Raw genomic sequence first — 23,992 nt, forward strand, 5'->3', positions numbered from 1 at the left:
AAGTCTCTCTGTATCTTTGTAATCCAGAGAGCAATGTTCACAAAGCTCTGCTCAGTCTGTGCCTGCAGGCCTCAGACACCTGGCGAGAGTTTTGATGTTTTTATTGTATTTTTCAGGTGAGTCAGTGCTTGTGAAAAACTTTCGCTGCAGTCTGGTGTTTGGGTTCTGGTTTATTGCTGCACCTTTCTATCCACTATGGTTTAGACTTGAGGTTTATTCTAAATAAGACAAATATTCTTTTTCTGGTGTTGCGTGAGAGAAAAGCTGAGGGAGATGTCTTTTTCTCCTGTCTAAACTGCACGTGGTTATTGGTAATACTAGCTGCTTTCTCACTCAGACTAGTATAATGTGATAAATGGTTCAGTAATGCTGTTATACTCGCCCGACTCAGAGCTGAAAATGCATCACAATCTGAACCCAACTAAAACTATACAGTATGGCAGTAATGCAAGGTTGCTGTGGAAACAGGTTGGTGATAAGTGGGGTCATTTGATTACTCGTATTGTGGTTATATTACTTTCAGGTTATACTGTAAGGTTGTTTGAGAGGGATACTGATGAGAGGAAGTGGTTTTTCAGTGCTGCAGACTAAAAAAATTACCAGGCAGGGCTGCTAAAATGAAACATTTAAGATTTTAGTTGACAAAATAACAGTTAAAGATTGTTGTTCAGAAGTGGTTTAATTCCCATTTGTTATTAAATTATTATTTTAATGTATTATATTTTTGTGACATATTTGAATGTTTTTATTTCTAATTATAATCAGTTGTTCTTGGTTCATTCTTAATTGAACAAAAATGATTTGCGATTTAATGATGGAGTCAGTTGTGAAACGGTTTTGAACTATATTTACTAACTGATCAAGTCTGATTCAAACTGCTATACAAGTTTAAGACTTTCAGTAATCTTTTTGACTGACTCATTAAAAAGAACTGGTTTATTTGTTAGTGAATCGGACATCACAGCTCTCAATGTGTTCATAACTAATGGCAGCACACAAGATGATGACAGATGCACACAAACTGCATATGAATACAAGCTTGTACCGACTGTCTAATACAAATCGTCATAAATTCTTTTTTATTTATTTTTTGTATTTATGAACATTTTAGTCACAGTCAAACGCCTTGGACATTTTGTCTGTGTGAATATGTGTGTGGGAGAGAGATTGCTAAGGGGATGGTGTCTCTTAATCATCCTTGAGCGCTCAATGCATTAGCTTCTGATCTCTAAGCAATCACGTAATTTCACTAATTAGTAATGTTTATGAGATATACAATTCCTGGACCTCATGTACATGCACCACCCACAGAAATTAGCACTTTTAGCTGTACGTCTTAACACAGAATGATCATTTCGGGGGCAGGGCTGGGAGTTAGTATTAACCGGGAGGGTTGTTGGACCTGCTGTAGAGCCTGAGGCCAGCCCATTATGCCCATCTCTGACCCGCCTGTCTGCCAGGATCCCGCTCTGCCTCCCACTCACCCTCCCTGGGCACCCCGTCTCGCTCTCCAGCCCGTGAGCAGGTTTAATAACAGAGGCTGTCCTGATCTCTGTAGGGGTCCAGACACCAGACTAATGTAGTGAGACAGGGAGAGAGGTGCTGTGTGTTGCATACTATATAAGCTACGTTCAGTCTTTATATGCACACCCACACATAGACGGTCACGTGCAATGGACGATACGTCTGTGCTCAGGATAAACACACATTTATGCAGATTAAATATGAGGTCACACAAACACAGACAATGGTTTGTGTATCTCTATTGTTCTTGCCTTCTTTAGTGTGTCGTCTTCTGCTAAACTTGTCCCTCCATATGAGCACAGGGGTCAGAGTTTACCGCCCTTCACCCCGTCCACATGCAGGCCCCTGGGGCCTGATGGTAATTAATTAGATGTGAGTTGGTAATCTACTGTTTGTGGATCTTAAGACAAACCTGGGCCTGTAGTCAAACTACTAATTAATATAATCCCCATCATGTGATCTCTTCTTGAGGTGCATGCTGGGCCTTTTCTTTCAGATGGCACAGATGGTTTGAAAAACGCATTTTTAGATGTTGGAGATTTGTGAGAGATGCATGATGTTCTACCAAGATTTGCATTGCTATTAAGCTAAAGTTTGTACACCGTTTGTGCTATGGATTATGTGACTTGTTGAGGAGAGGTTTGCTATTACTTTTCTAAGAGATCAGATTTATGATTTATGCCTGGCAGATGAAAAAAGGAGTGAAAAAAAGGAACTGGAAGGAACTTAAGCCATAGTGTTGGACAAAAATATCATTAGCCAGTTTTCCATCCACCAGTGTTGTTAACTAAAACACAAGCTACTGAAAATAATTTTTGTTAATTGAATTAAAGCTGAAATAAAATATAAATATAATATGAAAAATCTAAAAAAAAAAAAAGTAAACAATTAGCGAACTGATATAAAATGTTATATTGAAGTACTACAATTACTAAAATTTAGATGAAATAAAGATAGATAAAAGATAAAATAAGCTAAATAAAATATAATAAAAACGACAAAAGCAAATAACAAAATTACTAAGTAAAACTAAGTACAATTAAAATTAAAACTGAAAATATGTATATCTGACTAAAAAGAAATACTATAACAGTATATAAATAAAATAACACTGCCATCCCTACCGTTATATGCATATTTTAGGATGTTACATAAAAAAGCTGGATGGAAACACCAACATACAAATAATTTTTCAAATTAATACATTAGGTGTACTCTCGCTCACTTAAGGTGGATAAATAATTTTTTAAGAAGACTTTAATGTATGCATTTGCCTATAAACCTCAAATAATTGTTTTATGTATTTTATTTTTATTTATTTTTTGTTCTTTTACAAAAAGCTAGTTTCATTTCTATTTTACAGCAGTTTTCCAAGAAAGTGATGATTTGCTTCTCTTGAAAACATGGGATCTAACCACTACCTTATTCACAAATGTTTTTTTGCTATATTTATTCACATAAATTGAATTCGCAACTTGGATGAACACACATACAGACTTGCCGGTGAGCTCTTTTGACTTGGACCAGTAAATAACCACCTAGCAACTGTGTAGCAAACTTATAACAAAGCTCTGGCAGCCACTCAGAACACCCCAAAATCTTCAGAAAATTTAAAAATCAACAATGTTTATTATAACTATAGAACTAGATGTGCACACTGCAGAAACGCACACAGTTTAATGTTAGTCAGCAGACTTAAGGGAAGGTGTTGATGACTTCCTGCTATTTCCACTTCCAGAAGGCTGTGCTCTCATAATCACAAAAAGACCTCTCCGTGAAGACCCACGCCGCAGTTTAAAAATAACCAAAAACATTCTTCCTGCTGACGCATGTTACCTCCCACCAGATTCTTGTCAGGAGGGCTCTCTGTTCTCCGTTACTGCTCATCGGCTAAATCAAGTCTTGTTTTTTTCCTTTTTCTAGTCAGACATATCAGCTGTGATTGTTTGGATCTTCTGAACAGTGAATATAATGTGCTGTGAGAGAGGCTTTGATTAATCTGCCTTTTAATCTGATTCAGTCTCGTGACCCTTGACCTATTGCAAGTGCCTTGGACAGATTTATTACGGTCCTTGTTTGTTCATCCATCCATCCCTGCCTCTCGGTTTTTATTATGATCGGGTCTCTTCTGTTTTTGTCAGCCCTTATTGCTCGATATAAACATTCAGCAATCAATGTCATATTGAATTCTTTCAAAGAACATTGAAAATAATAAATTTGATTTACGGGGATCAATTTTATAAATGAGGTCGGTGATGTGATGCTGGTAGGACAGATGGTGAATCACATAGCGAGGTGCTTTGTATTCAGTAGATCATTTTAAATTTAGTGGATACATTTTGGAGTTGTGATGTGGAGAGTGTTTCTTTTGTGAGGCCAGTCGACAGGAGGAATTGGATGGAAGGAGATGAAAGAACCACGTCTCAGTTTTGTTCAGCTGAACTATTAAGGACACCTTAAATGTTGTCTGGGAAGCAAAATGAGGTTCCTCTCTATATTCAATTTCAGTTTTTTGCACCTGGTTTTCTTTTGTTTATATCATTTTTTTATTCCCAGGACTGCAATGTTATATATGTATTGGTGGGTCTAATTACTGTACACTTATTTGTTATTTGAAAGATTTATTTATTATTTTTTCAGCAAGAATGCATTAATTTAATCAAAAGTGACAGTAGAGACTAATGATTAATGTTACCAAAGATTTTTATTTCAATTAAATACTGAAATTTTCTTTTCATCAAAGAATCCTGGAAAAAAAAAAAAGAATAATTTTGGCAAAAATATTAAGTGGCACAACTGTTTTTGATATTCGTAAGAAATGTTTCTTGAGCATCAAATCCGCAAATTAGAATGATTTCTGAAGGATCATGTGACACCGAATACTACAGTAATGGCTGATAAAAATTCAGCTTTGCCATTACAGAAATAAATTACATCAGTTAAAATATATTCAAATATAAAACAGTTCTTTTAAATTGTAATAATATTTCACAATATTATAGTTTTACTGTATTTTGATCAAATAAATGCAGCCTTGGTGAGCATAAGAGACTTTCAAAAATGTTTTATAAACTTAAAGGGTTAGTTCACCCAAAAATTTAAATTCTGTCATTAATTACTCACCCTCATGTCGTTTCAAACCTGTGAGACCTCCGTTCATCTTCGGACACACATTAAGATATTTCTGATGGAATCTGAGAGCTCTCAGACCCTCCATAGACAGCAAGGGTCCTTACACGATCAAGGTCCAGAAACGTAGCAAGGAGATCAGTAAAATAATCCATGTGACATTAGGGCATCAACCGTAATTTTACAAAGCTACGAAAATACTTTTTGTATGCAAAGAAAACAAAAATAACGACTTTATTCAACAGTTTGTCTCCTCTACGTCAGCATAGCACCATTTTGGAGAATATTCGCTAGACGGAAACAGTGTACGCTCTTCTGTGTCAGTCGAAAACAGCTCATCCGGTATGCAGCTAACACAGATGAGCGTATGTATTTTCCGTCCAGCGGATATTCTCCAAAATGGCGCTAGGGTGACGCGGGACGAGGGAGGAGACCAATTTGAATAAAGTTTTTTTTTTTTTTTTTTTTTTTTCTTTTGCGCACAAAAAGTATTTTCGTAGCTTCGTAAAATTACGGTTGAACCCCTAATGTCACATGGATTAGTTTACCGATCTCCTTGATACATTTCTGGACCTTGATCGTGTAAAGACCGTTGCTGTCTATGGAGGGTCTGAGAGCTCTCAGATTTCATAAAAAATATCTTAATTTGTGTTCCGAAGATAAACGGAGGTCTTACGGGTTAGGAACGACATGAGGGTGAGTAATTAATAACAGAATTTTCATTTTTGGGTGAACTATCCCTTTAATTTACTCCAAACCTTTGACTGCTGGTGCACATATATTTGTAATATCAATGGTTTAATATTTTAATATTTAATATTTAATACTTAGCAAATATTCATATATATGACTAATTTCAGTGTAATTATTCAACATGTATACACACACAACTGCCCCCCCCTCTCTCTATATATAAATAACTAGTTTCTCTCTGTCTCTCTCTCCTCAGATGTAGATGACTCCGTGCCCTTCCCAACAGGCTCTCTTCAGAGAAGAAAAAAGGGCCTTTCTGGTCTACATCAACCAAAGCAGAAGTCCAAACCAGCGCTGCTCATCGGCCTTCCACAGGATTTCCGGCAGATCTCTTCTATCATAGATGTGGACATCTTACCCGAGACACATCTCCGTGTCCGTCTGCACAAGCATGGCACCAGCAAACCCCTCGGGTTTTACATCCGAGATGGCGTCAGCGTCCGCATCACTCCCCAAGGTGTAGAGAAAGTTCCCGGCGTCTTCATCTCCCGCCTCGTAAAAGGCGGTTTAGCAGAGAGCACAGGATTGCTGGGAGTCAACGATGAGATTCTTGAGGTGAACGGTATCGATGTGGCAGGTAAATCACTGGACCAGGTCACCGACATGATGGTGGCAAACAGCCACAACCTTATCGTGACAGTGAAACCCGCCAATCAGCGAAACAACACGATGCACCGTGCGAGTAAAACGTCTGCTGGCAACAGTTCCGCTGGCTCGGGAGGCTCCGCCCTCTCACATGACTCCGCCCCCAGTCCAGCCTCACAGAACGCCAGCCAATACAGCAACAGCAACAGTCTGGCTGAGGGTGACAGTGACGATGATACTGACCTCATCCTCGAGAACGACAACCTGTTGTACATGCCACACCGTATGACTAATGGCCATGCTAACGCCCTGTCGTCGGGTGCATTTGCACACAGGCCCCTCCCACAAAGTGTTTCCTTGCCCAGTAGCAGCTCTTTAAGCTCCCTCACCACACCCACACACAACGGCAGCCCCACCAAGACGAGTAGTAGCCAAGAAAGCATGAGAGAGGATGGCAACTTCATTACATTGTGAGCTACAGTAGGTTTTGAAGCCTTTATGCACATTTATAAGAAAATGAAGGAATTGTTATATCATCAACTATTATTTCTCAGCCATTACTATCACAAACAAGGACCTATTCACAATCTTCCCCAATGAATTGAGGACCATCGGCCGCATGGGTTGCACAATCTAGCCCGTGTGTGAGGGCATGTGGCTGTCACTCTATGGAAGTGCCTTATGGCTCTCCACTCCTCTCGCCTTAGTTATTTTTTCTTCTTTTGGGACAAATCATCCATATTCATCTCTATTGACTCAGAAGTGTGCTAGCTACTACTGGGGTGTCTGATGTTAACACTTGCATCTCAGAGGATGTGAGAGACAAATCGCCTCTGTGGGAATGATGCGTGTCTTGTTTTGGATTCATTCTCACTTTTTATGATGCCTCTTGCATTGATGATGATGGTAATGATGAAGGAAGATGATGATGATGAGGAGGTGGAGGAAAATATAAGTGTTAAACCGGATCTGATGTTGATTATGCTTGTTTGCTCATCTCATCTCATTCTGATGCTGATTCTCAAACTCAAAATGTCTACCAAATGTGCTCTATATTATGATTTTAAAGTGTTATTTATAATCAAGTCATCAAAGCATTTATTATTCACTTCTCGAGATAGGTAGCGTTAAGATCATTCCCAATATGAAAACATTTAAAGATATTTTTACTCTATTCTGTCACTCTATTGTATAAAAGCCATTTTAACTCCCAAGTTGGCTTATATTTCATATTCATTATCTCTGGTGTCAAAAAAGCAAGGAAATGGAAACCTCTTTTTGGGTTCCTCTTCTGTCTAATGTTGCATTAAAAGTTTATACCCTCAAAAATAAAACTTCTGGTTTGACTTTGTTTTCTGTGGAACACAAAAGAAGATATTTTGAAGATTTTTGGAAACCCAATAGTTTGGATACCATTGACTTACAAAAAAAAAACACAGATACTTTTCTCAAAATGTCATCTTTTATGTTCTACAGAGGAAAAAAGTTGAAGGACAACATGAAGGAAGTTGATAAAATGGTTTGAATTTTGCGTTTTATTGTTTAAAAAAACATTCTGGCTCTGGTTCTTTCTTGTTGAAGGATGTCAACCTGTTTTTCCCTCTTTGTTTTTAGTTTTCTCCCCCTCCAGATAAATAGGAATCTATATACTTAACTGGCACCAGTGCGGCGTAACTTCAGAAAGACTTGAACTCTCATTGACTCATTGACAGTTTTTCTGTAAAGAGCAAAAAAAGGAAATTCCTTTCATGTTTGGAAAGGCCAGAATTCTGCACATTGGGACCTTTTTCACACAGTCCACTCCTGATGGCCAAAGCTGTGATGCTTTCTTAGCCATGATGAGTGCGTGCATGTGTGTGTTCGCTCTTATTTTTAAAGTATAATCTTACAGAAACGGCACTGAGGTGGACACTGTCAGTCATGGAGCCAAATATTGGTTTCTCTAATGTCCAACATACCCTTGCGCTGTTTTCAGACAACGAGTTCCCAGGTGAACACTTTTTTAGACTCTGGAGATACCGGCCTCGGGACGTCCTGCGCTTCAAAGGCTGTCTATCAAACCATGATGGAGAAATGATGGTGAAATGCTTAAAACATCTCAGCGCTTTTTCCAGCTGTACTGATGAGCTAATTCTCCATCATGATATTTTTGGGAATAAATGAAGTTGTTACTAATATATGTGACCCTGGACCACATAACCAGTCATAAGTAGTAGCATGGGTATATTTGTAGCAATATCCAACAATACATTGTATGGGTCAAAATTATTGATTTTTTTCTTATATGCCAAAAATCATTAGGATAAGTAAAGATCATGTAAATTTCCTACCGTAAATATATCAAAATTGAATTTTTGATTAGTAATATGCATTGCTAAGAACTTCATTTGGACAACTTTAAAGGTGATTTTCTCAATATTTAGATTTTTTTGCATCCTCAGATTCCAGATTTTCACATAGTTGTATCTCAGCAAATATTGTCCTATCCTAACAAACCATACATCAACGGAAAGCTTATTTCAAGAAATTGACCCTTATGAATGGTTTTGTGGTCCAGGGTCACATAAATTTTTTTTTAATCATTCCAAATGTTTTGAAGGACATCTTGAGTTTTAAAATTTAAGTTAGAAGCAGGTACCAGTAAAATAAATCAAGAAGCCAGTCTTTTCGTGTCATAAATGATGGGCGTGATTCATGAAGGTGTAGCCTCATCTGCTCAGCATTATCTGGTTTAACTCGATCAGCAAAACAAATGAGGTGTTACTTCACCACAAAACTGACATTTATCAAGGTAGCCTTGAGTCTGAAAGAGAATGTAGTTTATTTGAACAGATCTAGACGTAACATCTGCACAACTGACACTCAGTGACTCATTGCCACGGGTTTTCACAGCAGACAGCGAGGACAACTGAAACCAGAGGGTGATTTGAAACGTATAGCAAGAGACATCTGGAGAAGCGTGAACTGTCACTTTGTTTTATCTATATTTAATTTAATAGGTTTTATTGGAGAAAGAGATGGCATGTAAATTTCATAGAACAGCACACAACCGGAGCACCAATAATACCACATGAGCATTATTATTTTTTGTGTATGTCAATGTATATGTATAAATAGAAATATGAAATGACGGACACTTTTGTACACTGAGCCCTTTTTTATATATAAAAAAAGAGCATTTTATATATGTGTAAAATATGGAAAGTATTTTTCTTATTCTTGTACTTTTGTATGTATATTAGAATTCTGGAGAGCAGGTTTCTATTTCTTTCGAGTATAACAAACAAAACTAAAATCTTTTAGACGCTTGTGTTTTATTATAATCAGATGGGTCAAGGTGTACAATACTGTGAATGTTAAAAGCTGATTATAAAATGTTCTATCAAGATAATAAAAGTATTTAAAATTTATTTAGGTGATGTATTTTCTTGTTTAAATTATTTACATTTTTACTTGAAATTTTACAGCAATTAGTATGATTTATATTATGTTCAAATCAATCTATATTTTGTCGCTATAGTCTTTTAGTACTTTTAGTATTTTGAATGTTTGTAGTTCATATATTTAACCAAAATGATAGATGAATTGATAGAATTTTTGGGACCTGTGGTTTATGTTCTTCAGAATTTCAGAGAAAATTGGAAAAACCTGGTTATTTCCTTTTTAGCAAGAAGTTGAAGCTGAATGCACTTCACCCACAGTACAAAGAAATTGAGCATTATTGCATTACATATAAAGGACACATTAGATTTACAATACCTCGTCTCAGATAGCAGGAAATCAATGTGACGTAATCGCTCTGACTAGAGCAATGATTCTCAACCTTTGTAACCCCTACACAGGCATATATTAAGACATACTGGTATTCGAGGAGGTTTACTGGGGCCCTCTAGTGCAGGGGTTTTCAACCTGTGGGGCGCGAGCATCAATTAATTCAGAGACATTGCCTTGAAGATTTACGAATACGAGCTTTCAAATCTTCAGCCATCCGCTAGGGGGCAATCAGACTCCCGCTGTTAGGCGACAGTGAGAATGGTGTAAAATAATTTACGGTTAGTCATGTCAGAAATCCAACCATTGGCATGTTGTTATCTCAGAAACGGGCTCAGCCATCACACTGAATCAGGTAAGCTGGTTATATGTGTATGTTTCTTAATGCTACGCACTGGAAATGCAGCAAACAATATGTGAATGATGTTCGCGCGGGGGGGGCGAGGCGAGTGAAATTAGACAAACTTGGGGGGGCGCATGTCCTAAAAGGTTGAAAACCCCTGCTCTAGTGGACCCCGGTGATCTGTTGAGGTGTGAAATAGAGGGAATTGGCACTCTCTGCTGTCTAATGATGGTAGTGACGATTCAAATCTGTTTCTATAGTTACGGCTCTCACCTGCAAAATTTACATAACAGCTCATTTGTAAATTGATACAGCATAATGAACAGGCACAGAAACACACTAAGTCCCATCGATTCAAGCAAAATGCTCAACGGCGGAATTTCTGGAAAGATGGCGGCAAACTATAGTCTTATAATTATTTGTATACACCAACACATATAATGTGATGTTTTCACAGAAGGGCCAGAGGTGATGTCCATGTATTTCAACATCCAAACATCTCAAGAAAAGCAGCCCATCTTCAAGAAGGGGACAAGAGAAAGTCTGAAGGTGCAGATCATCCAGGTACAGCTTCTGAGAAAGACTAATGACCTGCTGCATGTGATGGACCATTAACCTTTCACTCCGTCATCAAGCCACCTATGTGCATTAATTCTCTTATTTTCCCGATATACATGTATCACTTTCAATATACAGTACGTAGAATAAATATTTCTGTTTATTCAAATGCATGTATAAAATACTGACAATGTCAAGTCTCTAATCAATTGCGTCTTTCCACCACAAACATTTTTAGTGCATCCAATCTGCAAAATGAATTCATGCAGATGTAGTTGTAATAAGGCACAGTTGACAGGAATAATAAATATATCCAATGCATGAAAACATTAAACAATAGATCCTGAGCAGTATTTACAAATAGGAATATTGCATGTATATATGCCAAAAATGCAGTTACTGCAAAGATGCAGGAACAATATATTAATTTCCATATGAAGAAGCAAGAACAACAAAATAATACAAAACTGACACAATTTGCTCATGGATGTGTATTTTAATAAAAATAATTCTGTCAAAATTAAATGAGTACAATATTTCTTTATCATGTTTCCAGTACATAGGTATGTCTCTTTTTTCTTTTTTTTTTAAATAGTTTTTCTTTATGTTGTTTTAAAGGTTTTTAAAAGGTTCATGCTAAGTAGAGGGTAACTCATTTCACAATTGCTAAAAGAAAACTCAAATAAAATGAAAATCATAACAGAAGTAAATTGTGCACAGCTTGCTGTACTCCATTCCATTCATCCTGCTCCATTGCCTTTTGAGGCAGGAACATCACCACATGACTAAGATGATCTCGACAGATTTTGGCTACTTTCTTCCCTTCCATACATGTACGTAGGTCCCTATTTAAAGCCAATAAGAAGATTATTTTAAAATGACAATATTCATTATAGGTGGTTAGATTATGATGAGTTCCAAAACATATTTGGCATTAAAAAGTCGCCCCATGACAAAAGATCTACAACGTAAAGGTCAGTAGAAGTACAAGCGCTTCTATATAAACTGCCATTTTGTAACTCAAACATAAGTAAAAAGTTACATAAGATGTCCCCATGCAACAATATACCACCATTTAACAACCAAATTGACCCATTTAGCGGAGTAAAACAAGATTGTTTGGGATCAGGATGTGTAAAATCCCCACCCCACACAATCAGACTGACACATAAACACTGCTAAAAACAAATGGTGGGGGTCCAAACAGTGTAATCTGTGATTTTACTCTGCCTTAGCGCCTATATTCATTATGTAACTCCAGAGTTGGGAAGGCCAAATTTAATTTAGCTATTGAGGAGCATGTGCAACCTTCCAGTGACCCTGTGACCTCTGACTTCTGCCAGGTCAACCTGCACTACACATACCTTGTCATGTTACAACAAGCTAGACAGCACTGTCCTAAGAGTAAATGAACAAAAGCAGGTGTAGATACGGGAATGTAACAATCTCATGATGGCCAGCAGCAAAAAATGTGGGAAATAAAATCGGCTAAGCTACATTCAACACCACGGCGGCGTGCTGGCAAGAAAAATGCTGGGTTGACATGGGATCGATTTATAGTTCTTCCTTCATGGATGACCAGATTAAAAGAAAGAAAAAAGAAACACAGGCTGCTAATGGGAAATAAAAAGTGTTAAGTGCCTGAGCCAGTTAACATCACATTTACAAAGGCCAAGAAAAAGATTGCTAAAAACCAAAACAACTGCACTGATATGAGGTTGAGGTGAAGTTCTGGAGCAACAAAGATGATTGCAATTTAAGGAGATGTTCTAGGTGCTAAACAAATACATTTTTTTTTTCTGTTCATTTGCAGGAACGTTGGGTCAGTCAATTGTCTTGCATGCCGCAAGTTCATACTCTGTCCCTCCATTACTGAACAGGAGAGGTAGACAGATTCAGTAATGCATCATGTGCATTAATTGAAGTACAGTGCATCCAATGGTAAGAAACTTGAACAACAGTATTTAACAGCCAATGAAACAACCAACAACAGAAGTTGAAACGGTGTCAGTTTGTAGTTATTAATCTAACAGGAGAACTATCAACAAGGTGACACTATTCACATGGGTATAAAAACGTACAGACTTCGTGTACGAAGTTAGTCTGTAAACTTCAGTGGAGCTTCTCAGTGATCAAACTACTGACCTTAATTTTATTGTCAAAAAACGTTGCGTTTTTATTTGGTACAGCCACAAAAATCAGAAAACCACTTGTTAACTTCAATATACCTAACTTAAAACTTAAAAAAATTGAAGGTTGACTTTTGCATGATATATGCACTGCTATAAAGATGGTAAAATATTGGTAAAATAGATTTATTTTTGGGCAAAAGTCTATGGTTGAAAATATATAAGTCATCTACATTGGACCCAAGGCAAGTCTGCGTCGTCACTGTGTGATTGTGTCTAATGAAACTCGTGCTGGTGCCTGAGATACTAAAGTAGCTTAAAAGACGCTAGGAGCCATGCATTATCTCACCCTCTCTCACAAAAACATCGTAAAGTCACGCCTAATTCACATTTAATTCCTAAAGGGGCTGTTAAGGTTGACCATATAAAAAAAAAACCCTATAGAATTGGCTTGTACATAGAAAAGGACCTGCTTAAAAACCCACAGTATGATCTGGTGAAGCGACACCTGTGTCCGAAAACATCCCGCTCTGATGACAAAAGAACATTTGTCTAAATACCTGAGCTCTGACTGAGAAAAACCAGAGTGCGTAGCTCAAATTTTCAGTAGGAACTTACCATTATGTATATTGTTGATATGGTAAGCTCAAAATACTATGCACTGAATTCACCCATGAAAATAATAATAATAATTTGGGAAGTTGATTTGTTTCAAGATGAGCACAACAAACGGACAAAATATAAACTAAAATAAAAATGACTATATAAACAGAATAATTAATTATCTTTAAATAGTGTCACACAATTTGTATTTGATAATACTAAATTAAAAAGAAGCCTCTCTTCTCATGTTTCTATTCATTCTGCTCGGCTGCTTCTGGCAAACGGCAAGCGACACACCAATTCAAGCGCGTGTTCTCCTCATGGCAACCAACTGGAAAGTCCTCCTTTTAGCTGTCGCGAACACTGCCTGAGGGAAATACAAATGTTATGTTTTTAACATGGACAATAAAAATACTGGAATATTTCATAAATAAATAAATAACAGCAGTGGAAAAAGAGGCCAAGTAAAACTGAAGTGATTTTGTAAAAGAATGAACACTTAAGACCTATAAATGTGTATTCAAACATTAACAATTAACAAAAAATTTAGAAAAAAAAAAGAAATTTAGTTGTCATATCTCATTCCCCTTTACACTATCAAACACACTCAATTCGAAGTGGATGTCTGCTTAAAGTTAGCTATTTTCTTTGAATGTGCAAAACATTTGATTCATTAGTAGGCAAATAACTAGCAGAATAACAAAGTGTAGTAACCTGTAAAACTGCTACAAACCAGTTTGTTTTTGATTAAGATACACTATATTGCCAAAAGTATTGGGTCACCCCCTTCTAATGAACAGGTCTGACTACTTTAGTAATTTCTATGAGTACAAATCTTAATGTTAAAGCATATAATGATATTCTAGGGAATTGTGTGTTTTTAATTTTATTGCAACAGTTTGGACAGAACCCTTTTCTAGTTTAACATGACAGTGCCTCTGTGTATAAAGCAAGGTACAAACAGAAATGATTGATTCAGTCAGTGTGGAAGAACTTGACTGGTCTGCAGAAAGCAAAGTCCTAATCCCAGCTGAACACCTCTGGAACACCAATGCAGACCTCGAGCCGAAAACTCATCACCAAACACCAATGACTTATATATGGGTACAGTCATTTTAGACACTTTCAAAACTGTTGCAACAGAGATGGAAATACAGTTTTTAAATACGTGAATTATGCTTCCATCTTTGTTGCCACAGATTTGGAAGTGCCTCCTTCTGTTCAGATGGGATCAGGACTTTGCTTTCTGCAGACCAGTCAAGTTCTTCCACACTGACTGAATCAATCATTTCTTTTTGAACCTTGCCTTATACACAGAGGCACTGTCATGTTAAACTAGAAAAGGGTTCTGTCCAAACTGTTGCAATAAAATTAAAAACACACAATTCCCTAGAATATCATTATATGCTTTAACATTAAGATTTGTACTCATAGAAATGACTAAAGTAGTCAAACATGTTCATTAGAAGGGGGTGACCCAATACTTTTGGCAACATAGTGTACGTCACAATAATATGACAATATCACTGTTTTTGTACAGCTAAAATAGCAAATGACCCTGGAAGCCTTACACATTCAAGTTACAAATAGCCACACCTGCGCTTATGTTAAAAATGATGTGGATAAGAAATTAAAAACTGAAATTATAGTGGAAAAAAATCTAAAAGTAAAAACAAAAGGTAAATTTAACAAACACTAAAAGAACCTACACTAAATCGGACTTGTAAGTGTGCAATAAAAACAAACAAAAATTCAATAAAATTGCAGATAAATTAACTTACTTTTTATATTATTTATTCATGCAGCATGGTCTGATGGATCTTGCTAAATTTTAGAAAACCAACCACCCACCAATTACATTTCACATTTTCTGATAAAGTGTATACACAGAATGAATTATGTTCCCATGTTAAAAGGGACGAAAACTGAAAAATTACCTTGAATTAAAATTAAAATGCGAATAAAACTAATAATAATAAAAAAAAATAAAAATAAAAAAAAAAGAATTATATATATTATGTATATATATATATTTTTTTTTTTATTCGCATTTTATTCCATCATATATATATCATTTTGACTTGAATTGAAACAAACTAATAAACTAAACTGAATTTTACAATCAAATTCCTGTATAAGAATAAAAATATAGTATTTTTTAAAACTATAATTACCTTGGTGCTCTTGTCTGGACTGGTGCTAGTGCAAAAAGTTGTCAACTCTGGCGAAGGAGCAGGAACCAGAGCGAACCTTGGCCATCAGCTGCACGCACTCGGTGGCCTGACCCAGAGCCAGCATGAGTGGAGGCTGTTTGGGCAGATTCTGAGACTCTGAATGAAGGAAAAGATCACAGATATGAGGCCATCAAAACCATTAAATATTTAGGAATGATAATAACAACTCATGGCCATATTTCCAGATCATTACAAGCTCTTTTATCAGTCTCATGTTACTGCAGCCACATGTAAATTAAAAGGCCTACATAAGCGATCATGTTCACAGAACTTAGTAGTGTGTGATCTCAGCCAGCCAAGCAGCCTTACCCAGAATAGCACTGTTGAGAGCAGAGCAGATCGCCTCTCTTTGCATGGGGTCCAACTGCTGGCCCACGGGGCAGGTCCAGGGGTCTGAGTACGCCAACAGACTGAATGCATCCTGAACATGCACAAACAAACAAACAAACACATTGGCGAGTGGGCACAAATGATGCAAATGTACTGCTACCCACAGGGCTAATCAAGTTTCCACTTCAACTGTGTATCTGCATCAGCAACAAGCAAGAGGCAGGGGGAGTTGAACAGATTAGTTTATATGCTCAGAATATTATTGCATGTTTAAATAGACCACTTCACCAATATTTAATATAAAACACAACAAACTGATGTGTTATGATTGCCCAATATCACCATAACACCCTCCCCTCCTCTTTCCCTTCATCGCTCCTACCTGCAGCATCTTTTTGTGAGTGGCGTTCTTGCCGTATTGGCGGCAGAGCTGCTCGCTGAGGGCCTGAAGCTCTCTGCCGAACTGGATCATCCTCTCCGTGGCCGCCTGGTTTCCTCCACACAGCTGTCTTGAGCTGCAGCTGTCATCTAGAGGAGCAGATAAATAGCAATGAAACCACAAAAGCAGACATGTTTGCAACTCTAATTGAATAGCGCACATAGCTATTGTGGTTAAATTGCTTCAATAAAGTACCGCTGGGAAATCTCACCTAAATTATTTTATTAATCTGAGGCTATGTTTAATAAGTGAGTGAAACTATTGGGAATGCAAATGTTGTAATATAATATAATTCAAATGTTTAAGATGTTTTTGAAAGAAGTCTCTTAAGCTTTACAATTTAAAATAATTGTTTTTTGAAAATGTAATTTATTCATGAAAATTTATTTTTGAAAATGTAATTTATTCATGCTATGGATTGCTATGGTCACATGATCCTTCAGAAATCATTTTATGCTGATTTGTTGTTCAAGAAACATTTCTGTGTTGAAAATGTTAATATTTTTGTGGAAATTGTGATACCTTTTTGTAACAGAAATATTTTGTAACATTATAAATGTCCATTTAATGCATCCTTGCAGAATTAAAATTTTAATTAATTAAAAAAAAAGTTATTGACTCCATAACATTCAACAACAAAATAATATGTGTAATATAATACAATATTAAAAAATCCTCCATGTGTTCAATGCACTTTCAATGTTCATTGCACTAGTGTTTATATATCTTAATGTATAGCTTATTCATATCCATTTGTAATTATGTTCATAGTTTTTGCTCATAGTGTACATACATTTACTGTACAATCCATCTGTATAGTATGTTCATATCACCCATCTGTATATCATACTGATAGTATTTCAAATTTGTAAATTATGTCCATAGTACTGCCTTATCTGTATATTCTGTACATATGTAACATATTGTAGGCACTGTATATCCTGTACCTCTGCTTATTGCACTTCTGGTTAGATGCTAACTGCATTTCGTTGCCCTGTACCTTACATGTGCAATGACAATAAAGTTGAATCTAATCTAATATAGTAGTCTGAATACAATTTTTAAATCCATTTAAGCCACTTTCTCAAATCTAAGCAAAAAACAACAACAAAACACATGTCTGAAAGTATTACAAGAAATGTTAAAAAACAAAAAAAAACACCAAGCACTGGATTCTATAAAAAACTACACACTCTACAAAAACTTTGCAACTACAAAAGATCACTCTCTCTCTTTGTAACCTTGGAGAAAAACATTTAATGGGCTGAATTATAGAGAAGCTCAATTTAGCCACTCTCAAGGGAGAGAAGGATAGAGAAAGAACTAGTCACTTCAGAGTGAAGAATGAACGAGGCATAAGGAGAAAAATTTGAAAAAGGCATTCTCACAGCCTGTTGCATATGATGTTGAAAGTCCTGCATATGCATGTCCTGTACCTGCTACTCCATTGCCAACACTGTTGTCATCTGCCTGCAGGATTTCCTGGTGTTTGTATGTGCCATTCATAATGCGGGTTGAGCTTTCTGTCACGCCATTGCTGTAATGTTCTGCCTCGATTTCCACCTCACTATCACTGTCAACACACAAAAATACACAGTCAACAGCAGAGCTGGTCTCTTGAGAATGTAAGTACACAACATTGGAGAACAAGTTCAATTTTATATGCTTGGCCTTGCTTGCATAGGACCACATATTCTGTTTTTCTGTCTGGCTCAAAGACAAAAAACAAATTACTAACCCAAACAACAACACCGACCTAGTCTCCTGGTTGCTGGTGGCACTGTGGGGCTGGGACTTGGTGGAGTCGGTAGAGTTGGACTCGGAGTAATTGACGGAGGAAGGAGAGGAGGATGGAGAGGAGGAGGCGGAGCTTACACCTGTGTATTTGTTGTGGCTCTTATTTTTGTTAGTAGGGGTGACCCCGTTACTGCATGTGGGACTGTCTGCTCCTGAGTCATGAGGAGAGAAAGAAATAATGAGAACTATCTTGAGAAACAGTGTGGATGAAAGGGCATCACTTCAATTGTAAGTTACATAATCCACCCAACTGCAGTAAAGGTGAAACAAGTGATTCAAGAAAGCATCTGCTCCACATCTTTTATGAATGTGTTCTCTTGAAGATGTTACTCATGATCAGACCCACACGGAATCTAAGCCCACGGAATTCTGAATTCACAAAGGTCTATATCTTCATCCCTTGCATCTTGGTTTAATAAATATTTGGGCTAATTTAAATAATGCTTTGAGCTACCAATTAGATTAGTTAGCTCAGCTAAGAAATAAATGAATAAATATGAATTAAATTAGATTTGTAATTAAAAAAATTTATAAAGTGCAAGTGTAAATACACATCATGGTGGTAGTTGAACTAAATTGTATAAATTAATAAATTAATTGTAATAATAAAAAATAAAAAATAAATCAATGATTAACTGCTTCTAATTGCATAGATTTCTTCCCTACACTTTTTTGGAAGACAATAAATTATAATTCTGTGTGGGCCTGTTCAAGACAATTTAACATTAAATAAAAACTAATAATAATAATAATAATAATAATAATAGGCAAACACTTTAGATTAGGGAACACAATCGCTATTAACTAAGTGTTTTCCCTCAAACTCCTAATTGGCTGCTTAAGTTTAGGTAGGTTAAGGGATCTAGAACATGGTCATGAAGAATAAAGGCATTAATATGTGCCAAATAAGTACTAATAAACAGCTAATATGAATACTAAAAAGCAACTAGTTAATAGTGAGAATTGGATCTTAAAATAAAATGTTACCAATAACATTTATCAAAAAAATTAAGCCAAAGTTAGAAGCATTACAAATGTTTGCACTGTAACATTATTTTCATATAAATATAATGCAAAAAAAGTCCTTCTCATTACTGTAATGTGAAAAATATTTAATAAACATGAATTAATTTAGATCGATAATTAAATAAATGTATAAAGTGCAATTGGAAATACACAACATGGGATTTTTTTGGACCTGAATTGCTGTATTGATGTAATAAATAGATGTTTTTATTAATGATAATTTAGTCATGAATTTGTTTTAGTTTTTTTAGGGAGAGAGAATTATGTTAATGAGCATTTATGAGAGAAAATTGGTTTAAATGTCATGCAAATAATGTTATTCAATTTGTTTTCCACACGCAAAATAATATTTCTTATTTTTTCTTTAGATTCTGGGATGAAACAAGGAGTTTTTATGACTCAGCCAAATACATTAAATCACAAAGTGCTTCATTTTTAAGTAACACTGAAGATGTTAGTGTGTCTGTCACCTGTGTTGTGCAAGTGAGCGTTGGTGGCTCCGTGCCGCGGGCTCAAGTTGGGGGAGCCGGGATAACTGTCCTGTGATTTAGGAGAGCAGACACTAAAGCACCGTACCTCACTATCTGTACCATTCACCATCTCCACAAACTGCCGACACCTAAGGGAGGGCAGCAAAAATCACTTTTATACCAGATCTCACACACAAACACACACTCACTTCAGACCTGCCAATCAATTCAAATGTCTGTCAACTAGGTTTCTGTTATCCATTATGCCTACTGACTGACACTGTCGGCTCAGCAATCCATTAAACTGTCTGCTTGTCATTCAACTGTTATCCATCACCGAGAGAGACAGAGAGAGGAGTCAGCGCTCACTGTTTCCTTCCCACACATCCTGGCACTATTCCCAAAGCAGCATCTGACATCTGATGACATCCAACAGCGCAATTAAATAATAGCAAGCATGCACCTCCATGTAAGGCTTTATATAAAAAAAATCAGTTTTATCTTTATGTCAAAACAAAATTCCAGCCAAGCAAACATAATAGCAATTGTTCCCAAAGAGAAGTTTAACACTACACAGAGGCAGCCAATGCCCCATAAATGCCACTAAAGTGTAGAACAGGGTTTATTGCTCTGTAGTGCTTACACTGATTATCTGAATGCAGTTTGCTTGAGGATGCGTGACAAAGAATTATTAAAGGGATAGTTCACGCAAAAGTTCAAATTCTGAGGGTGTTTACTCACACAAAAGAAGATATTTAGAGGAATACAGGTAACCAAACAGTTGATAATCCATAGTATGGTAAAAAAAAAAAAATACTATGGGAGACAATGAGGACCATTAACTGTTTGGTTACACATCTTTTGTGTTCAGCAGAAGAAAGAAACTCATACAGGTTTGGAACAACTTGAGGATGAGTAAATGATGATTGATGATGATTTGGGTGAACTATCCCTTTAAAGACTAACACTAATTTTATTTTTAATGAAACAAAGAACTTAGTTGCCGGAAATCACTCAACATAAGGATTAATTCATAACGCTTTACTGGTTTGTCCAATAACAGAGATTTTGAACAATACAATGGTATGCAAAATCATGATCCTACTAAATATCTACTTCAATTAGGGTACAATATTCAGCAATCAAATATTTATTTATCAATCATTGGACACCTATTTGGAAGTTGAAAACAAACATTTTAGCATTTCAACAATTATTAAATGATCAATATGTTTTGATTGTAAATGCAGCCAGAAACATAATCAGAAAGTAGCAACAGAACTTGTAAAGGAGTATTAACCCAACTCCAACCACTGAATCTATTGACAGCCATAGAAGTATAGAGGAGGGGTTTTCCAAACTTTTTGGAGCCAGGGACCCCTTATAAGGGAGAAGATTTTCCAAAGACCCCCTCATAATTATAACAGTGTTTAAGACTAAAGTTAATGTGGGTGGGAGTATAATGAACATAATATTATTGTTTTATTGGAGCAGATGGTCACTGTTGTATATGTACTTTTTAATTCTACAGCAGTGGTGTAAAAACAGGGTATGCAGTATATGCAGTGCATAGGGGCGCCGCACATAGGGGGCCCGCATTTTTCCAAAATCATTTTGTGAAAATCTTCAATACAACGTTACAAATAATCAAAACCTTAGTTGTTAAAAATACTGTAAATAAATATTTTTATTGAACAGTTTTTAGCATTTTTAAGATTTTCAAGATACTTGGCCACACGTCCTGTGCTGACTATTATATTTTGATACAAAATATGACGCCATTTTCATCAACCCTATAAAATACAAATTGTATCAAATCAATATTTGAAATACGTATTTGAAATAGATGTATAATAAATACTGGCCATCCCTGGCCATTACTACAGTTTTCAGTGTCACATGATCCATCAGAAATAATTAGGGATCATTCTATTCTGCTGAAAAATAAACATTTCTTATTTTTATCAATGCTGAAAACAGCTGCTGCTTCATATTTTTTGAATGTTCAAAAGAACAGCGTTTATTTGAAATATATTTATATATTTTTGTAACATTATCAATGTCTTTAACTGTGACATTTGTGCACTCCCATCTCTGCCAGCCAAAACCAACTAACCATTTTCCCCATTTACTCTCAATAACTTTTATTTCTTTAAGTGAAAGCAGCTATGCAAACCTTTCCATTTTGTTAACTTCAGCTAGTATTTGCATCCACTTATTTTAGTAGGTGGATCTTCTAATTGCATGCAATTTAAAAGTCATGAGTCATTGTTCCCACAAAAACCTCTCAGCAAGATACATTTTTGGAAGCATGGCCTGAATATTATAAAAAAACATCCACAATTCAACAGAGTCGCTGATGTATGACTTGTAAGCATAACTAAAAAGTTAGTTCAAAGGCAGTTCATATTCAACCTTATGCAATAGTATGACTAATCATATCAGAAGAGGCTCAGTCCAAAGCAACCATGACCCTCTTTTCACCCTGTGTGTGTGTGTTTTTTTCTATAAAGACAAGTAACAAAAACAGAGCCCTATTCGTCAGAATGACCATAGGGCACTTTAGAAACCTTCATTATGTATAACACAGAGTTAAAGACTGGCCTAATCTTAGATTACATGTTTTCGGAGTACGTTTGCACTATGAAACTCCAAAAAGCTTTGGAAGTTCAAATACTACTGAGCTCTACTTATCCCCAGAAAAGAGAACACATTTTTCACCTTGTTTCAGGATTTAAGCAATTCCTTTTGATCCTTTCCAAACAAAAAGACACACACATGGTTCTCAGAGGCTGGTAGACATACAGTACTCACTTCAACATGAAGAGTAAATTGGGGTTGTGTTCTAGGAGTCCGGGGTACAACTGCTGTGTTGCGTCAATGGCTTCTCCAACACGTCCTGCCAATACCAGCTTCTGTATTCCTGAAAGCACAAAGAACAACCCACTAGTGTGTTTTGCTCTTGTTTTGTTAAAGTGGTCATATCATACATTTTTTTTTATCACTCAATAGTTCTCCCTAAAGTCCACTTACAATGTTAGTAAAGTATTTTGAGCATTCATAATTTAGTTTTATGATAATTTTCTTTGTCTCTGACCCTTTTAAACAGGTGTTTTATTACTCTTGTGCTTTTAAGACTTCTACGTAAATGACCTCTTCACAGGTGAAATGATAAATGACGCTTAAATGCAAGGGTTTGCTGCCAATATAGTTTTTAAACGCTCCATTTATCTGTAACAGCCTCTTTGCAAAGCTTGAATCCCATTGTGACAAGTTGGCATAATAACGTATAGTGAAATATGCAGCTCTTGACAGTTCAGAACAGGGTCCTTTAAAATAGGGTGACCCTAACATCCTTTTTTTTCTTTTTTCTAAATAGCGTCAGATGTCCAGGTCTTGGCTTTGTGTTACTTTTGTTTGCATATTTGCTGAAAGTAATAACTCATTCATTTCATTTCTATTATATGGATCATTCAGGTAAGATATGTAGACTCTGAGCTGTAGGTGCTACACACACCAGAAAAAGCACAAGGTTAGGAGAAAAGTTTACACTTTTTTTTGTTCTATTTATTTTGTTTAGGAATTAGGCCTATATAATGAATACGTTCTACTTATTACCTGAAAGGTTTAGGATTGAAATCCGAGGGAGTAATTTTTAAGCTTAGTTTCAGTACATATTCTTTATGCAAAGAAGTTTTAAGTTTTCAAAGCTACAGCATACTTTTATTGTACACTGAGCTCTTTTATCTGAGAAGATCACAGTAATTTTGATTACTTATGATAATACCACCTTACTCATCTCATCATCTCATGAAAAGCTGCTTTCATCAAGATTGATTAAATTGACTCAGTTGTGGCCAGTGTCAGATAACCAATTATGGTAACATTAAATCTACAGTGTGTTCATTACAGCTTAAATCAAAGATGCTTTACTATAACTCTAACTGAGAAATTGATCAAATATTCATAACCCATCATCCAAAAAAAGCAACGGTTTTGCTTATTCCGTAAAACGCTAAGTTCCTCATAACGGTTATATTTTCCTATTCCCAAACCACAAACAACATGAGAAGATCTGTTTAAATTATTAATTCTGCCACATATTCAAATCACACATAATTATCCATTTATTCATTTCCATTTATTTTTAGCTAGTTGACTTTGTACACACTCTGTCTGTTTTTTATTGAGGTTTGGTCCTCTTGGATCATGGTCTCTGTGGCTCTGGCAAAAGCCATTGCTGTGGCACAATACCCATGATGCACTAGGTAGCTGGACACCATACTGCAGATATAAACAGA

The 23,992-nt window shown here is 36.1% G+C and overlaps 2 protein-coding genes across 6 annotated transcripts in view; one reads left to right on the plus strand and one right to left on the minus strand.

The window, feature by feature from the left end:
- LOC306888201 (partitioning defective 6 homolog alpha-like) overlaps positions 1-9,401 on the plus strand; it is a 31,731-nt gene extending 22,330 nt beyond the window's left edge. The window contains exons 3-4 of one of the 2 annotated variants that reach the window (XR_013785728.1): positions 5,603-8,158; positions 8,549-9,401. Coding sequence is in view for 1 of the 2 variants with exons in the window: in XM_079446390.1 (XP_079302516.1) it covers positions 5,603-6,465 (863 nt within the window). In the remaining variant the exon portion in view is untranslated. Of the gene's footprint in view, positions 1-5,602 lie in introns of both variants that reach the window. The other variant, XM_079446390.1, reaches the window with a different exon arrangement.
- Positions 9,402-11,141: 1,740 nt separating this feature from the next.
- The window catches only part of LOC306888458 (ran-binding protein 10), a 29,760-nt gene continuing 16,909 nt past the window's right edge, over positions 11,142-23,992 (minus strand). Inside the window, exons 7-15 of one of the 4 annotated variants that reach the window (XM_079446777.1) lie at positions 23,863-23,975; positions 22,506-22,614; positions 19,692-19,840; positions 18,155-18,341; positions 17,835-17,971; positions 16,342-16,487; positions 15,939-16,050; positions 15,570-15,725; positions 11,142-13,762 (exon numbers count right to left, since the gene is read on the minus strand). In XM_079446777.1, coding sequence (XP_079302903.1) covers positions 15,595-15,725; positions 15,939-16,050; positions 16,342-16,487; positions 17,835-17,971; positions 18,155-18,341; positions 19,692-19,840; positions 22,506-22,614; positions 23,863-23,975 — 1,084 coding nt within the window. In that variant the 3' untranslated portion in view covers positions 11,142-13,762; positions 15,570-15,594. Of the gene's footprint in view, positions 13,763-15,569; positions 15,726-15,938; positions 16,051-16,341; positions 16,488-17,834; positions 17,972-18,136; positions 18,348-19,691; positions 19,841-22,505; positions 22,615-23,862; positions 23,976-23,992 lie in introns of all 4 variants that reach the window. The other 3 variants (XM_079446775.1, XM_079446776.1, XM_079446774.1) reach the window with 3 other exon arrangements.

This window comes from Barbus barbus (assembly GCF_936440315.1).
Source record: "Barbus barbus genome assembly, chromosome: 22".
NCBI classification, from domain to species: Eukaryota; Metazoa; Chordata; class Actinopteri; order Cypriniformes; family Cyprinidae; genus Barbus; species Barbus barbus.